Here is an 18811-nt window from a genome sequence, read left to right as displayed (position 1 = left end):
ATACTTTAGATAATTAAGAAGAGACCTTAAAAGGTAGTGGGGTTATTAAAATTTCCCATGGAAGGTAAGCATTTCTTTTCCAAGCCAGAACCACGCAGTTCATGTTGATTCAATGCACAATTGATGATCACCTGCTCTATATTACACTCCGTGTTAGGAGATTTTACAAAGGAATTTACAAAGTACCAAATGGATTTAGGAAAATGGTTCAAGAATTGAAAAACTGGGATGAAGTTGTCAAAAAATATTACCCTGTATTGTAGAGTGAATAAAGCCTCTAAGCCCTCCATTATAACCTTTCAATTTGTGGATTAATATTGAACCATATAACAACATGAATGCCATGTATATGCATATCATTTTTTCACCCTTTATATTATCCTATTGTTTTTTTCCTAGAAGGCATATAAGTAGCAATAAAACTAACAATTTTTTACTCCTTCAATGCCCCTATAAGCTTAAATCCAGTTTGTGTTAAGATGGTATCCTTATTTTACAAGTAATTTAATTTAGTTAAAAAGGTGAAATACCTGGCTCATGGCCACATGGTATTTTAGGGACAGAAAAGAGGTTGAAATGGACTGTTTGGAGTCACAGTGTTGGGCCAACTCTACCACATTTGTCTTGGAAGATTTTGAGTCAATTGCTTGCTTAGCTAGTGAGCGGAAATTAATTGAAAACCATGTGATATTTATTGGAAGCAACAGTTCCTGATTTTACTAATCTAGTTGAGAGTTTGCGCACACACACACACACGCTTGCACAATCGCTTGACAACTAAAAGCAAGGGATATTTTATTTATTTTCAAATTTTATTTATGTATATATGTATGTATGTATGTATGTATATGTCCGTGTTGAGTCTTCATTGTTGCACGCAGGCTTTCTCTAGTTGCGGCGAGCGGGGGCTACCCTTCCTTGCGGTGCGCCGGCTTCTCATTGCAGTGGCTTCTCTTGTTGCGGAGCACGGGCTCTAGGTGCACGGGCTTCAGTAGTTGTGGCACACGGGCTCATTAGTTGCGGCTCGCGGGTTCTAGAGTGCAGGCTCAGTAGTTGTGGCACACGGGCTTAGTTGCTCCGCAGCATGTGGGATCTTCCCGCACCAGGACTCGAAACAGTGTCCCCTGCATTGGCAGGTGGATTCTTAACCACTGCACCACCAGGGAAGTCCGCAAGGGATATTTTATGTTAAACAAATGATTTAAGTGTACTTGATTACATATGTTTAGAAGGACTGGCAAATAAGATGACTAAGAAAAAGCAGGTATTACCATCAGGAAGAAATTTTATTTATTTATTTATGGTGTCTTCACAATTGTATTTGTTGTCCAAGAGACCCAGATATTTGGTGAGCTCAGATTCAGGCCCACTGCTCCAGCCACATTGCTAGCTTGATGAGTTTTCTATAATGCTACAGATACCACGAGGTAGATAGAGACATTCCCTGGCTCCCAAGAAGAATTTGGAGATAATTATTTGGGATAATTTATGTACTGTGTTCTTGCTGTTTTAAATGTTGAGCAAGGCTTGAGTTAATTGGAAACAAATCAGTCTTTGACATTTCACCTTAAAGGGTGAAGAGCATGAACTATGTGATGTGAACTTTCAGTTTTCATGGAATTCTACTTGCTTCCTTGTTTTTTACATTTCTGTTTGGTACTATGTGTTATCTGCTATAAATACCAAATGTATTTAGACAAATGGTTCAGGAATTTCTGAAAAGAACCAGAATGAAATAATTGCCAAAAATATCCTAAATTGTAGAGTGAGTAAAACTTCAAGCCATAACCTTTTATTTTATAGATTAGTTTTTTAATTATGGTAAAATATATGTAACGTAAAGTATATCATGTTAATCATTTTTAGATGTACAGTTCATATAGATTAACTTTTAATTTATCTTATAGATTAATATCCTCCAAATATCAAAAGATGATTAAAAACTGTGTTCTGTAAACGGTAATTACATTATATTTGAATGGACGCACATACTACCTTGATTTAAGTGCAAGAAAAAATATTTTTAGACATGTATTTGACTAGACGAAGGGACAGTTTCATATTACATATAAAATTTCATCCATCAAATATTGCACCTGGATTTACTAAAAATTATTAAAGGTGGATTGGTAATATCTTTAGTGCAGGTTTAAGTGTTTCAGGATTCTAAAGTAGTATGTTTTTTGAAAAATTTGAGGAACAGCATACATAAGTTTCAAAATTTAACTACGAATTTAAAAAGCAGGGCTTGTGAACAAATTTTAGTGCCTAAAATAAAATATTTATTACTTCTAGGAAAAGTACTTTCTGAGTATTAATTATGTACTGATTGCCAAGGTTGAAAAATGTGATGTATTCTGGGCTTTATGAATCTGTGAAATAAGTGGAAAAGACTTGTTTTGCATGCCTGGTCATTGGGTGGTGCAGGACACTGGAGAACATTTGTGTTTAATTAGGATTTCTAAATAGCTGGCGCTCACCCTGAAACTGGTACTAGACTGGACATGCAGGAGACTTCACACAAACTCAGAAAAATATCCTTCACCACCAATTCAGAACCTGGATCTGGTTGGCACCATGGCATTTGGAAAGTAGGGGTCATTGCGGAGGTCACTTCTTGATTTGTTTCAGGCCAGTTGAGTCATTCTTTGGCCATTCCCCACAGGAGAGGCAACCGGCTGTGCCAAGATGCCTCTTAGCATTTGAGGTGTTGCAGTTTGGGGGAGGGAAAGACGGTGGGAGTAGCGACAATAGGCATAGTTTTATCTTAACTACTTTATTCTTGTGGTTGATTTTTTCACTTGCAAAGAAGAATTTCTAACTTGAGAATTTTTACACCTTTTGATCACCTGCAAACTTTGCAACATCTTGATTGTGCTTTAATTTGTGATTTTGTCTGCAAATGGATGCTTCGCTTCCCATGTAAATGTCTGGGGTTATGATGTGATTGTGATCCTAATTTCATGCATTTTTATGCTTCCAAGTATCCTTCATGGGTAGTCACTGGTGTCTCCTTTTGCTTTCCTATCCTTAGTGGAGATAGTGGACCCAGTGGATATCTATCTCAACCTCCTTCGGACCATCTTTGACTTTAATGCCATCAAGAGTTTGCTGACTGGGCCCAGCCAACTGAAGATCCGAATTGATGCCATGCACGGAGGTAAATGCGTGTTCTCCTACCAAGTGGTGGGCAAGAAATGGTAAAGGAGACCTCAGTGTGTGTTGGGTTTCTGGGATTAAGAGGAAGGCTGGATTTATAGATATTCATACGGTGTGTGTGTGTGTTCAGGTATTTGGGATGCTCTGGAAAACTTGAGGGCTTAATTTCTCTCTTTTGATGCAAATGAAAACAAAGCTTGAACAAAAGGTTTTGAGGCTATGCCTGTTAGAGTGGAGATAGCAAAACTGTAGTTATTAAAATTGTTTTTTTTGTGTGTGTGTGGTACGCGGGCCTCTCACTGTTGTGGCCTCTCCCGTTGCGGAGCACAGGCTCCGGACGCGCAGGCTCAGCGGCCATGGCTCATGGGCCCAACCGCTCTGTGGCATGTGGGATCCTCCCGGACCAGGGCACGAGCCCGTGTCCCGTGCCTCGGCAGGCAGACCCCCAACCACTGCGCGACCAGGGAAGCCCTTAAAATTGTTTTTGATACGTACACAGTTTAAAAGGTCAAATAGTTCAAAGTTTATTATGAAAAAATCCATTCCCAACTCCTTCCCCCAATTTCCTACTTTTCAGAGGCTACCTTTTTTTTTAAACTCTTTCAGTGTTTTTTTTTTTTTTTTTTTTTAAAGTATTGATCTTCCTGTTACTAAATACTATGAATATAATGCTCCTTGTTGATTTTTCAGTTTGGGGCATTACAGATTTCATACCATGGAAGATGAGGTGGCAGCTCTTTTTCACCTTCTCCAGTCACTAAATCCAAGCACACTTCCTTAAACTAATTATATCATCATTTTGGGAAGATCAGTATCTACTGTCTACATTATTATAACACTGCTGAGCCATGAAAAATACTGTAATTATATTTTCCTTACATACAACTTCTTCTGTGGAATTAGTAATTGTCCTGTTTTCTCACTCTTTAGGTTTTGTGAAGCGTATTTACCACTCTTAACCCTCATATTCTCCCAGTGTCTAAATCTTCTCTCACTTCATTTTCCTGGAGACCTGGGATCTCCTCTGCTCTGCACTGGTTGCTCTGTGAGCTGCTGTTGTCCTGGAATCTCCACTTAGCATCATCCTGTAATTCCCTTTACCCCTTTCTTAGGCTGACGCTCCTATTTCTGGATCCTTTGTCTTCCACTTTCTTGATTTACTCCTACATTTTGGAGGAACAAGTTCTCCAGGAGCTCTGTGAGAGAAAGCTCATGGGAGGTAATTGTTTTGAGTCATTGCATATCTGAAAATGCCTTTTTTCTGTGCTCACTCTGAATTGCTATTTATCTGGATATAGAAATCTAGGTTGGCTATTACTTTTCTTCAGAAGTTTGAGGGCATTGCTCCATTGTCTTCTAGCTATTACTACTGAACTTGAGAAATCTGATGCTGTTCTGATTTTTAATCTATGGTATGAAATCTTTCTTTGTTCTTTTCTGGTGGCTTTTAGGGCCTTTGACATATCTTCAGTGTTCCTTCTTTTCACAATGATGAGTCTTAGTGTGAGACTGTTTTCCTCTCTTGTGCTGAGAACTTGGAGGATCCTCTTAATCTAGAAACTTGTGTCCTTTAATTCTGGGAAATTTTCTTACATTACTTCTTGGATGATTTCCTCCATTATTTTCTCTTTCCTTTCTTTCCAGAATGGCTGTTGTTTAGATATTGGCCCTACTTGACTGATCCTTTAATTATCCTATTCTTTCCCCCACCACCCATTTTCTTTCTCTTTGTTTTTTGCTACTTTCTGGGAGATTTCCTCAGCTTTATCTCCAAGTCTTTCTATTAAGTTTTTCATTCCACTATCATATTTTTAATTTCCCAAAACTTTTGTTTTGTTTTCCAAATAATCTCTTTTTAAAAATAGCTTCCTATTCATCTTTCATGAATGCCATATCATTTTTTAATAAGTCAGGTTTACTGAGGTATATAATTTATATGTAGTAAAATTGATACCTTGTTGGTACACAGTTTCATGAGGATTGACAAACATATAGTCATGTAACCACTCTGACAATCAAGATATGGAATATTTCTCTCACTTCCACAAGTTCTTTTGCGGCTCTTTATAGTCTTAACCCTCCTCCTTCCCCTAGTCCCTGGCAATCAATCATCTGCTTTTTGTCCACTACGCCCCCCCCAACTGCCCCAGTTTTGCCTTTTCCAGAAAGCCATTTAAATGGAAGCATACAATACGTAGCCTTTTTCTTCAGGCTTCTTTCACTCACTTTCACTCATAATGTTTTAGAGATGCCTTCATGGTGTTGTATATATCAGTAGTTATTCCTTGTTACTATTGAGTAGTATTCCATAGTAAGGATGTACTACATATTGTTTATCCATTCACCAGTTGATACAATTAGGGTTATTTTTACGTTTTGGCTACTACAAAACAAAGCTGCTATAAAGATTTATGAACAAGTTCTTTATGGGGATATATGATTTCCTTTGTCTTGGATGGATAAATACCTAGGAGTGGAAATGCTGGGTCATATGATGTATATGTTTAACTTAATAAGAAACTGCCAAACTGTTTTCCAAAGTGTACCGTTTGCAATACCAGCAGAGTATGAAGGCTTCAGTTTCTCCATGCCCTCGCCAACACTTGGTATTGTCAGTCTCTTCAGTTTTAGCCATTCTGTCACATCTTGTTGATCTCTATTAGGATATGACTGAAATATACTTTAAAATATTTTTTTCTCTCTGTGTAGTTTCTGCTTTCTCCAGGTTGCTCTTTACTCTCTTTGTTTTGGTCTCATATTAGATGCATTCCTCAAAAGTTTGGTGGTCGTTGGCTGCCTGGCATGTTTAAGAGGGAGGTACTAAAAATTTTGTTGGGAGCTCTGAGCCCATGTGTGGAACTTATCTTCCAAGGGCTTCACTCTGAGGTCTTCTGGCTGGGCTGTTTTGCTTTTTCCTATTGGGCTGGTTTTTTCCCCCAGGAAAGGCTCTTTCAGTTTCTTACCTTAGCTTTATCTGGCCTAGAGGGAAGACAGCTTCTCTTTCCAAACAGTTTGAGCGATGTTTTGGATTTGAGCCTCATTGCCTAGCTTGTACTGTGCGTTCGTCTCTGAATCAGTCACTCTGGTTGAGGGATGGAAGATACTGAGTGGCAGACCTAGGTCACCTCCCCAGCCTTAGGGTCAGTAGGGTTTAGCCACATCCTGATCACATGAACTGAGACGGGAAAAGGATTGGTTCTCCAAAGGAAACCCCAGATGCTGCTACCGGAGGAAGGGGAAAGGGGTGCTGGCAGGAAAAATCAAAAGATGTTCACTCTTTGAGGTTTGAATTATATTAGTGGAAAATAAATGGAAAGCAGTACTTTGATATATTTCAGCCAACAGGATTATGTGCTGATCCCCAAGTGTGCTTGCTGTATGTTCTACCCCAGGCTCCGTTCCCTTGCTTATAGTGTTCTTTCCATTTGGATGGCGTCCTCACTCCTGTTAAATTTATATTCTTCCAAGTCCTCCCAGAAATGCTGCCTTCTTCTTGAAGCCTTGCCTGTGGTCATTTCTTCTTTCAAGCCATTGGATCGTATTATTTCATAAATATACATTGAATAGAACTAGTCTTACCATTGCAGTCACTCACCTGTAGATTTGGCTCATCCCACTGCTAGATTGAGAGCCCAGTAATGTCGGAATTGGGTGCTTTGCGTCCCTTGATGCCCTCCATTCTTCACATAGGAGTTCCGTGTTAGGCACTCCACGACTGTGTGTTGAACTGGAAAACACAGCTCCTTAACATTTATTTTGTAAAATGTGCTTAGTTTTATGTGCTTCCGTGTTTTACAGTGTTTAATTATACACTTGGCAGAGTTAAAACGACTGTAGAGACAAAGAATGTTGCTAGGGCCTATTAGTGCTTTTGCATATATTCAGCTGAAGCTTTTCGTACATAAAAAGTAACAGTCAATAAATCATTGTTAGGTAGTTGATTTATTTCTGGCAATATTTTAGATAAGTTTTGGAGAGAAATTTCATGGAACTGGATTATTGAATACAACTTCTATATGCCTGACACAGTCACTGGCACATAGCAGATGCTCAATGAGTAGTAGTTGAAGTAAATATTATTCTGTGTTGTGTCTTGAGAAAACTTGTAGAATTTATCTTTTTTTTTCTTGAGCTATTAAGTAACCTTCTTGTTCTAAGCAGAGCAAAACACCCTTGGTTGTGGGGGGGTGGGGTGGGGGCAGAGGTTCTGCAAAGATCTCATATTGCTGTGTATTTTTTTCAGTTATGGGACCCTATGTGAGAAAAGTCCTGTGTGATGAGCTGGGGGCCCCAGCCAATTCTGCAATCAACTGTGTTCCCCTGGAAGATTTTGGAGGGCAGCATCCTGACCCCAACCTGACATATGCAACGACCCTTCTGGAAGCTATGAAAGGAGGGGAATATGGATTTGGAGCTGCATTTGATGCTGATGGGGTAAGTAGGAAAGTTTTCTGCCTACTGGTCCTTTTGCTGTATAATGAGCCAAGCACTGGAAACCAGAGAGCTATTGGATACCTCTGGGGCTGACATGTATGGGGCATATGAGCCCTAACTGGCTCTGCATCTGCCCTTCTATCTAATGGCCAAGTATTGCGCTTAAATAGCCATTACTTTTCTTTTTTCAAGTAAGCTTATGTTATAAAGAGGTTATTTCTTTTTTTAAAAAATTCATGCAATACATCTTTTTTTTTTTTTTTTTTTTTTTTTTTTAACATCTTTATTGGGGTATAATTGCTTTACAATGGTGTGTTAGTTTCTGATTTATAACAAAGTGAATCAGCTATACATATACATGTGCTCCCATGTGTCTTCCCTCTTGTGTCTCCCTCCCTCCCACTCTCCCCCTCCCACCCCTCCAGGCTGTCCCAAAGCCCCGAGCTTATATCCCTGTGCCTTGCGGCTGCTTCCCCCTAGCTATCTACCTTACTACGTTTGTTAGTGTGTATATGTCCATGACTCTCTCTCGCCCTGTCAAAACTCACCCTTCCCCCTCCCCATATCCTCAAGTCCGTTCTCCAGTAGGTCTGCGCCTCTATTCCTGTCTTATCCCTAGGTTCTTCATGACATTTTTCCCCCTTAAATTCCATATATATGTGTTAGCATACGGTATTTGTCTTTGTCTTTCTGACTTACTTCACTCTGTATGACAGACTCTAGGTCTATCCATCTCATTACAAATATCTCAATTTCATTTCTTTTTAAGGCTGAGTAATATTCCATTGTGTATATGTGCCACATCTTCTTTATCCATTCGTCCGATGATGGGCGCTTAGGTTCTTTCCATCTCCGGGCTATTGTAAATAGAGCTGCAATGAACATTTTGGTACATGACTCTTTTTGAATTTTGGTTTTCTCAGGGTATATGCCCAGTAGTGGGATTGCTGGGTCATATGGTAATTCTATTTGTAGTTTTTTAAGAAACCTCCATACTGTTCTCCATAGTGGCTGAACCAATTCACATTCCCACCAGCAGTGCAAGAGTGTCCCCTTTTCTCCACACCCTCTCCAGCATTTATTGTTTCTAGATTTTTTGATGATGGCCATTCTGACTGGTGTGAGATGATATCTCATTGTAGTTTTGATTTGCATTTCTCTAATGATTAATGATGTTGAGCATTCTTTCATGTGTTTGTTGGCATTCTGTATATCTTCTTTGGAGAAATGTCTGTTTAGGTCTTCTGCCCATTTTTGGATGGGGTTGTTTGTTTTTTTGTTATTGAGCTGCATGAGCTGCTTGTAAATTTTGGAGATTAATCCTTTGTCAGTTGCTTCATTTGCAAATGTTTTCTCCCATTCTGAGGGTTGTCTTTTGGTCTTGATTATGGTTTCCTTTGCTGTGCAAAAGCTTTGAAGTTTCATTAGGTCCCATTTGTTTATTTTTGTTTTTATTTCCATTACTCTAGGAGGTGGGTCAGAAAGGATCTTGCTGTGATTTATGTCATAGAGTGTTCTTCCTATGTTTTCCTCTAAGAGTTTGATAGTTTCTGGCCTTACATTTAGGTCTTTAATCCATTTTGAGCTTATTTTTGTGTATGGTGTTAGGGAGTGATCTAATCTCATACTTTTACATGTACCTGTCCAGTTTTCCCAGCACCATTTATTGAAGAGGCTGTCCTTTCTCCACTGTACATTCCTGCCTCCTTTATCAAAGATAAGGTGTCCATATGTGCGTGGGTTTATCTCTGGGCTTTCTATCCTGTTCCACTGATCTATCTTTCTGTTTTTGTGCCAGTACCATACTGTCTTGATTACTGTTGCTTTGTAGTATAGTCTGAAGTCAGGGAGCCTGATTCCTCCAGCTCCTTTTTTCGTTCTCAAGATTGCTTTGGCTATTCGGGGTCTTTTGTGTTTCCATACAAATTGCGAAATTTTTTGTTCTAGTTCTGTGAAAAATGCCAGTGGTAGTTTGATAGGGATTGCATTGAATCTGTAGATTGCTTTGGGTAGTAGAGTCATTTTCACAATGTTGATTCTTCCCATCCAAGAACATGGTATATCTCTCCATCTATTTGTATCATCTTTAATTTCTTTCATCAGTGTCTTATAATTTTCTGCATACAGGTCTTTCGTATCCTTAGGTAGGTTTATTCCTAGATATTTTATTCTTTTTGTTGCAATGGTAAATGGGAGTGTTTTCTTGATTTCACTTTCAGATTTTTCATCATTAGTATATAGGAATGCCAGAGATTTCTGTGCATTAATTTTGTATCCTGCTACTTTACCAAATTCATTGATTAGCTCTAGTAGTTTTCTGGTAGCATCTTTAGGATTCTCTATGTATAGTATCATGTCATCTGCAAACAGTGACAGCTTTACTTCTTCTTTTCCGATGTGGATTCCTTTTATTTCCTTTTCTTCTCTGATTGCTGTGGCTAAAACTTCCAAAACTATGTTGAATAAGAGTGGTGAGAGTGGGCAACCTTGTCTTGTTCCTGATCTTAGTGGAAATGCCTTCAGCTTTTCACCATTGAGGATGATGTTTGCTGTGGGCTTGTCATATATGGCTTTTATTATGTTTAGGAAAGTTCCCTCTATGCCTACTTTCTGGAGGGTTTTTATCATAAATGGGTGTTGAATTTTGTCGAAAGCTTTCTCTGCATCTATTGAGATGATCATATGGTTTTTCTCCTTCAATTTGTTAATATGGTTTATCACATTGATAGATTTGCGTATATTGAAGAATCCTTGCATTCCTGGAATAAACCCCACTTGATCATGGTGTATGATCCTTTTAATGTGCTGCTGGATTCTGTTTGCTAGTATTTTGTTGAGGATTTTTGCATCTATGTTCATCAGTGATATTGGCCTGTAGTTTTCTTTCTTTGTGACATCCTTGTCTGGTTTTGGTATCAAGGTGATGGTGGCCTCGTAGAAGGAATTTGGGAGTGTTCCTCCCTCTGCTATATTTTGGAAGAGTTCGAGAAGGATAGGTGTTAGCTCTTCTCTAAACGTTTGATAGAATTCACCTGTGAAGCCATCTGGTCCTGGGCTTTTGTTTGTTGGAAGGTTTTTAATCACAGTTTCAATTTCAGTGCTTGTGATTGGTCTGTTCATATTTTCTATTTCTTCCTGATTCAGTCTTGGCAGGTTGTGCATTTCTAAGAATTTGTCCATTTCTTCCAGATTGTCCATTTTATTGGCATAGAGTTGCTTGTAGTAATCTCTCATGATTTTTTTTATTTCTGCAGTGTCAGTTGTTATTTCTCCTTTCTCATTTCTAATTCTACTGATTTGAGTCTTCTCCCTTTTTTTCTTGATGAGTCTGGCTAGTGGTTTATCTATTTTGTTTATCTTCTCAAAGAACCAGCTTTTAGTTTTATTGATCTTTGCTATCGTTTCCTTCATTTCTTTTTCATTTATTTCTGATCTGATTTTTATGATTTCTTTCCTTCTGCTAGCTTTGGGGCTTTTTTGTTCTTCTTTCTCTAATTGCTTGAGGTGCAAGGTTAGGTTGTTTATTCGAGATGTTTCCTGCTTCTTAAGGTGGGCTTGTATTGCTATAAACTTCCCCCTTAGAACCGCTTTTGCTGCATCCCATAGGTTTTGGGTCGTTGTGTCTCCATTGTCATTTGTTTCTAGGTATTTTTTTATTTCCTCTTTGATTTCTTCAGTGATCACTTCATTATTAAGTAGTGTATTGTTTAGCCTCCATGTGTTTGTATATTTTACAGATCTTTTCCTGTAATTGATATCTAGTCTCATGGCGTTGTGGTCAGAAAAGATACTTGATACAATTTCAATTTTCTTAAATTTACCAAGGCTTGATTTGTGACCCAAGATATGATCTATCCTGGAGAATGTTCCATGAGCACTTGAGAAAAATGTGTATTCTGTTGTTTTTGGATGGAGTGTCCTATAAATATCAATTAAGTCCATCTTGTTTAATGTATCATTTAAAGCTTGTGTTTCCTTATTTATTTTCATTTTGGATGATCTGTCCATGGGTGAAAATGGGGTGTTAAAGTCCCCTACTATGAATGTGTTACTGTCAATTTCCCCTTTTATGGCTGTTAGTATTTGCCTTACGTATTGAGGTGCTCCTATGTTGGGTGCATAAATATTTACAATTGTTATATCTTCTTCTTGGATCGATCCCTTGATCATTATGTAGTGTCCTTCTTTATCCCTTTTAATAGTCCTTATTTTAAAGTCTATTTTGTCTGATATGAGAATTGCTACTCCAGCTTTCTTCTGGTTTCCATTTGCATGGAATATCTTTTTCCATCCCCTTACTTTCAGTCTGTATGTGTCTCTAGGTCTGAGGTGGGTCTCTTGTAGACAGCATATATAAGGGTCTTGTTTTTGTATCCATTCAGCCAATCTGTGTCTTTTGGTGGGAGCATTTAGTCCATTTACATTTAAGGTAATTATCGATATGTATGTTCCTATTCCCATTTTCTATATTGTTTTGGGTTCGTTATTATAGGTCGTTTCCTTCTTTTGCATTTCTTATCTAGAGAAGTTCCTTTAGCATTTGTTGTAAAGCTGGTTTGGTGGTGCTGAACTCTCTCAGCTTTTGCTTGTCTGTAAAGATTTTAATTTCTCCATCAAATCTGAATGAGATCCTTGCTGGGTAGAGTAGTCTTGGTTGCAGGTTTTTCTCCTTCATCACTTTCAGTATGTCCTGCCACTCCCTTCTGGCTTGTAGGGTTTCTGCTGAGAGATCAGCTGTTAACCTTATGGGGATTCCCTTGTGTGTTATTTGTTGTTTTTCCCTTGCTGCTTTTAATATGCTTTCTTTGTATTTAATTTTTGATAGTTTGATTAATATGTGTCTTGGTGTATTTCTCCTTGTATTTATCCTGTATGGGACTCTCTGTGCTTCCTGGACTTGATTAACTATTTCCTTTCCCATATTAGGGAAGTTTTCAACTATAATCTCTTCAAATATTTTCTCAGTCCCTTTCTTTTTTTCTTCTTCTTCTGGAACCCCTATAATTCGAATGTTGGTGCGTTTCATGTTGTCCCAGAGGTCTCTGAGACTGTCCTCAGTTCTTTTCATTCTTTTTTCTTTATTCTGCTCTGCAGTAGTTATTTCCACTACTTTATCTTCCAGGTCACTTATCCGTTCTTCTGCCTCAGTTATTCTGCTATTGATCCTATCTAGAGTACTTTTAATTTCATTTATTGCGTTGTTCATCGTTGCTTGTTTCATCTTTAGTTCTTGTAGGTCCTTGTTAACTGTTTCTTGCATTTTGTCCATTCTACTTCCAAGATTTCGGATCATCCTTACTATCATTATTCTGAATTCTTTTTCAGGTAGATTGCCTATTTCCTCTTCATTTGTTAGGTCTGGTGGGTTTTTATCTTGCTCCTTCATCTGCTGTGTGTTTTTCTGTCTTCTCATTTTGCTTATCTTACTGTGTTTGGGGTCTCCTTTTTCAGGCTGCACGTTCGTAGTTCCCGTTGTTTTTGATGTCTGTCTCCAGTGGCTAAGGTTGTTTCAGCGGGTTGTGTAGGCTTCCTGGTGGAGGGGACTAGTGCCTGTGTTGTGCTGGATGAGGCTGGATCTTGTCTCTCTAGTGGGCAGGTTCACGTCTGGTGGTGTGTTTTGGGGTGTCTGTGGCCTTGTTATGATTTTCGGCAGCCTCTCTGCTAATGGGTGGGGTTGTGTTCCTGTTTTGCTAGTTGTTTGGCATAGGTTGTCCAGCACTGTGGCTTGCTGGTCGTTGAGTGAAGCTGGGTGCTGGTGTTAAGATGGAGGTCTCTGGGAGATTTCCACCGTTTAATATTATGTGGAGCTGGGAGGTCTCTTGTTGATCAGTGTCCTGAAGTTGGCTCTCCTACCTCAGAGGCAGAGCCCTGCCTCCTGGGCTGGAGCACCAAGAGCCTTTCATCCACACGGCTCAGAATAAAAGGGAGGAAAAGTAGAGAGAATTATTAGAAGTATGAGGAAATAAAGAAGGAAAGGAGGAAAGGAAGGAAGGAAGAAAGAAGCAAAGAAGGAAAGAAAGGAGGGAGGGAGGAAGGAAGGAAGGAAGGAGGGAAAGAAGGAGAAAATGTAGAGAGAATTAGTAGAAGTATGAGGAAAGAAAGAGCGAAAGGAGGAAAGGAAGGAAGGAAGATAGAAGCAAAGAAGGAAAGAAAGGAGGGAGGGAGGGAGGGAGGGAGGAAGGAAAGAAGGAGGGAAAGAAGGAGAAAATGTAGAGAGAATTAGAAGTTTGAGGAAAGAGAGAAGGAAAGGAGGAAAGGAAGGAAGGAAGAAAGAAGCAAAGAAGGAAAGAAAGGAGGGATGGAGGGAGGGAGGAAGGAAGGAAGGTAGGAGGGAAAGAAGGAGAAAATGTAGAGAGAATTAGTAGAAGTATGAGGAAAGAAAGAAGGAAAGGAGGAAAGGAAGGAAGGAAGAAAGAAGCAAAGAAGGAAAGAAAGGGAGGGAGGGGAGAAGGAAGGAAGGAAGGAGCGAAAGAAGGAGAAAATGTAGAGAGAATTAGTAGAAGTTTGAGGAAAGAAAGAAGGAAAGGAGGAAAGGAAGGAAGGAAGAAAGAAGCAAAGAAGGAAAGAAAGGAGGGAGGGAGGGAGGGAGGAAGGGAGGAAGGAAGGAGGGAAAGAAGGAAAAAAGACAGAAAGAAAGAAGATACAGTAAAAATAAAATAAAGTATAATATAGTTATTGTACTAAAAAATATTTAGAAAGAAAGAAAAAAAAAAAAAAAAAGAACAGATAGAACCCTAGGACAAATGTTGGAAACAAAGCTATACAGAGAAAATCTTACACAGAAGCATACACATACGTGTTCACAAAGAGAGGCAAAGGGGGAAAAATCATAAATCCTGCTCCCAGAGACCACCTCCTCAATTTGGGGTGATTTGTTGTCTAAAGGAGGGAAGGAAGGAAGGAAAGAAAGAAAGAAAGAACGAAGGTAAAGTACAATAACGTTATTACAATTAAAATTAATTATTAAGAAAAAAAAATTTTTTTAAAAAAAAAACCATGGACGGATAGAGCCCTAGGACAACTGTTGGGAGCAAAGCTATACAGAGAAAATCTTACACAGAAGCATACACATACACGTTCACAAAGAGGGGCAAAGGGGGAAAAATCATAAATCCTGCTCCCAGAGACCACCCCCTCAACCTGGGGTGATTCGCTGTCTAAAGGAGGGAAGGAGGGAAGGAAAGAAAGAAAGAAAGAACAAAGGTAAAGTTCAATAAAGTTATTACAATTAAAATTAATTATTAAAAAAAAAATTAAAAAAAAAATAAAAAAAACCATGGATGGATAGAGCCCTAGGACAAATGGTGGAAGCCAGAGTATACAGACAAGATCTCACACAGAAGCATACACGCACACATTCACAAAAAGAGGAAAAGGGAAAAAAATCACAGATCTCGCTCCTAAATTCCCCCTCTTCAATTTGGGATCACTCCCTGTCTATTCAGGTATTCCACAATGCAGGGCACATCAAGTTGATCGTGGAGCTTCAATCCGCCGCCTCCGCGGCTGCCGGGAGAGACCTCCCCCTCTCCTCCCTGCTCTCACAGCTCACAGGAGCTCAGCTTTGTACCCGGCCCTGCCCCTGCGCGCAGATCGCTGGAGGGCGTCTGTTTTTTTTGCTCAGACAGGACGGGGTTAAAGGAGCCGCTGATTCGGGAGCTCCGGCTCACTCAGGCCGGGGGTTGGGGGATGGGGGAAGGAGGGGCTCTGCGTGCGGGGCGGGCCTGCGGCGGCAGAGGCGGTGTGACGCTGCGGCAGAGGCCGGCGTGACGCTGCGGCAGAGGCCGGCGTGACACTGCACCAGCCTGAGACCCGCCGTGCGTACTCCTGGGGAAGTTGTCCCTGGATCCCGGGAACCTGGCAGTGGCGGCCTGCACAGGCTCCGCGGAAGAGGGGCGCGGAGAGTGACCTGTGCTCGCACACAGCCCCCCTGGTGGCGGCAGCAGCAGCCCCAGCGTCTCCCGCCCGTCTCTGGGGTCCGCGGTTTCAGCCGCGGCTCGCGCCCGTCTCTGGGGCTCGCGCTTCCCGCCGCGGCTCGCGCCCGTCTTGGGGGCTCGCGCCCGTCTCTGGGGTTCGCGCTTTCAGCCACGGCTCGCGCCCGTCTCGGGGGCTCGCGCCCTCAGCCGCGGCTCGCGCCCGTCTCTGGGGTTCGCGCTTTTAGCCGCGGCTCGCGCCCATCTCTGGAGATCCTTTAAGCAGCGCTCTTAAACCCCTCTCCTCGCGCACCAGGAAACAAAGAGGGAAGAAAAAGTCTCTTGCCTCTTCGGCCGGTGCCGGCTTTTCCCCGAACTCCCTCCCGGCTAGTCGTGGCGCACCAACCCCTTCAGGCTATGCTCAAGCCGCCAACCCCAGTCCTCTCCCTGCGCTCCTTCCAAAACCGAAACCCGAGCCTCAGCTCGCAGCCCCGCCCGCCCCGGCGGGTGAGCAGACAAGCCACTCGGGCTGGTGAGTGCCGGTCAGCACCGATCGTCTGTGCAGGAATCTCCCCGCTTTGCCCTCCGCACCCGTCGCTGTGCACTACTCCGCGGTCCCGAAACTCCCCCCTCTGCCTCCCGCAGTCTCCGCCCGCGGAGGGGCTTCCTAGTGTGTGGAAACTTCCTCCTTCACAGCTCCCTCCCACTGGTACAGGTGCCGTCCTTATTCTTTTGTCTTTGTTTTTTCTTTCTTTCTTTTGCCCTACCCAGGTACGTGGGGAGTTTCTTGCCTTTTGGGAGCTCTGAGGTCTTCTGCCAGCCTTCAGTAGGTGTTCTGTAGGAGTTGTTCCACGTGTAGATGTATTTCTGGTATATCCGTGAGGAGGAAGGCAATCTCCACGTCTTACTCTTCCGCCATCTTCCCGCCGACCCCCGCAATACATCTTTATTATGGCTGATTTTGTTGAAATCACCTTGTTAAGAAGCGAGCTATTTTAGCAATAATCTCTGTTCTCCATTATGTTTGGGGGAAAGTGTGAATTAAGAATATAGAGGCTACTGAAGCCTGAGGAAGTCATCCACATTTCGACAGGTGGGATATATTCCCAGTCGTGTCAAGATCGTGGGCCCTGTAATATTCAGAGATGTTGGTTTCCCATGCCCTCTTTGGCCTCATTCAAGTTGTTTTATGTTGTTTAAATGTGGAATGGCAGTAAAGTGGCTTGTAATGATGATGGGAATGGGCTGCTGGCGACAGATGCCTTTGCCTGAACATTTTCACACATTCTTTCCCACAGGACCGTTATATGATCCTAGGCCAAAATGGCTTCTTCGTGAGCCCTTCCGACTCCCTGGCCATCATTGCCGCCAACCTCTCTTGCATTCCGTATTTCCGTCAGATGGGGGTCCGAGGATTTGGGAGGAGTATGCCCACCAGCACAGCCCTGGACAGGTAAGCAAGGATGTCACCATGAAAGCCTTCATGGCAGGCCTCTGATATCAATGTTCCCTTTGCTGGTAGCTGTCACTCATACTCCCCTACTCCACTGGGAACTTGTTGAAAGCATGGGAACTTAGAGACATGCTGTAGTATACTGGGTAGGCGTGTGAAGAATCAGGTGGCCTGAACTTGATTCTTGGTTCTGCTACTTTTTAGCTGTTGGGAACTTGGGGGACTTATTTGATTTCTGTGCCTCTGTTTTCTTATTTTTAAAACGAGGGTTATAACAGTATCCTTACATGGATTGTTATGAGGTAGGATTGAGGTGATTCTTGTAAAACATGTAACAGAATGCCTGGTTCATAGTAAATACTTCACAAATGTTTAGTGAGAAAACTTACTAAATATGTAAGTGAGGTGGAAAGAACATGAGTCTTGAGGTCAGGTAATATTATGTTAAAATGCTCATTTGTATCATCATCAGTTATGTAAAAACGGGGAAGATACATCATAGGTTTGTTGTGAGAATGAAATGAGATACTCGTGGAAAATGCCCAATAGGAGACTCACTTAGTAGATAGAACAGTCTGAGGTTTCTTTCTCCTGGCCCTATCCACCCATCTTTTACCTTGTCTTATAAAACGGTGAATTTCAGAGACTAATATTTTCAAGCAACATATATTATTGTGGAAGCAGTATTTGTTTATGGTGGAAAGTTAGAAAAGACAGAAAAATAAGAAAATATAAACACCATATCTCTCTGCCTGACTTACTTATGTTAATTGATATTCCTTATTGGATCTCTTTATAAACATATATAATATACATACCTAGCTTTAAATCATATATAATATACGCAATATATAATATATATTTGCCTTTTTGTAAAAACCAAAAGGGGATCTGAAAGTACATACTGCCTTGTAACTTGTTTTTTTTTCTATCAACATTCTCCCACTTTGTATTAATACATTTTTATGTCATCTAAAACCAAGATCATATTAAAATTTTCTCCAAGTGTCCCCAGAATGTCTTTAATAGAGGGTTTGCCCAAAGCAGCATCCTGTCTAACACCATACATTGCATCTGGTTGTTACATCTCTTAAGTCTTTTATAATCTACCACAATCCCTTTATCTCTTACTTAATGACAGTAATTTTTTAAGAGACCTGACCAGTTGTCCTGCAGAATCCCACCTTCTGGATTTGTGTGGTTATCTCCCCATGGTGTTACCATTCATTCAATCATTCATTAAGTACATTTTATATGCAGTCAAATAAATAATCTTAAGGCTACAATTCAATGAGTTTTGAAAAATGTATACATCTGGGTAACAACCATCCAGAATAAGATATAGAACATTCCCATCACCCCCTATAGTTCCCCCATCCTCCTTTCAATGCCCCTTAGGCACCCATTGTCATAATTTCTGCTGCCGTATTTAGGTTTTGCCTGTTCTTGAACTTCACATAAATAGAGTCATATACTATGTACTCGTTTGTTACTGGTTTTTTCATTTAATGTATATTTTTTGATTCATCCACATCCATTGCATCTGTCACTAGTTCATCCTCCTCTGTTGCACTGTAGTGTGCCAATGTATGAATATATCACAGTTTACTTTTCCAGTCTCCTCTTGATGAACATTTGGGTTGTTTCCACTTATTAGCTACTATGAATCATGCCATTATAAGCATTCTTACATGTCTTTTTGTGGACACATCTACATTTCTTTAGTTAATATCTAGGAGTAGAATCCTGATTGTAGGGTAGATGTATGTTTAATTTTACAAGAAACTGCCAAGATATTCTCCATCATGTACTCCTATTTGCAATGTGTGAGAGTTCTAGTTGCTTCATATCC

At 40.7% G+C, this 18811-nt stretch overlaps 1 protein-coding gene across 1 annotated transcript in view; it reads left to right on the top strand.

Moving 5' to 3' along the window:
* The window catches only part of PGM5 (phosphoglucomutase 5), a 198962-nt gene that overhangs the window by 32182 nt on the left and 147969 nt on the right, over nt 1-18811 (top strand). Inside the window, exons 4-6 of the mRNA XM_032635313.1 lie at nt 3035-3160; nt 7403-7593; nt 16805-16959. Of these exons, the coding sequence (XP_032491204.1) occupies nt 3035-3160; nt 7403-7593; nt 16805-16959 (472 nt within the window). The remainder of the gene's footprint in view (nt 1-3034; nt 3161-7402; nt 7594-16804; nt 16960-18811) is intronic.

The sequence above is a fragment of the Phocoena sinus genome, chromosome 6, assembly GCF_008692025.1.
Source record: "Phocoena sinus isolate mPhoSin1 chromosome 6, mPhoSin1.pri, whole genome shotgun sequence".
Lineage (NCBI taxonomy): Eukaryota > Metazoa > Chordata > Mammalia > Artiodactyla > Phocoenidae > Phocoena > Phocoena sinus.
This window is presented reverse-complemented; position numbering and strand designations above follow the sequence as displayed.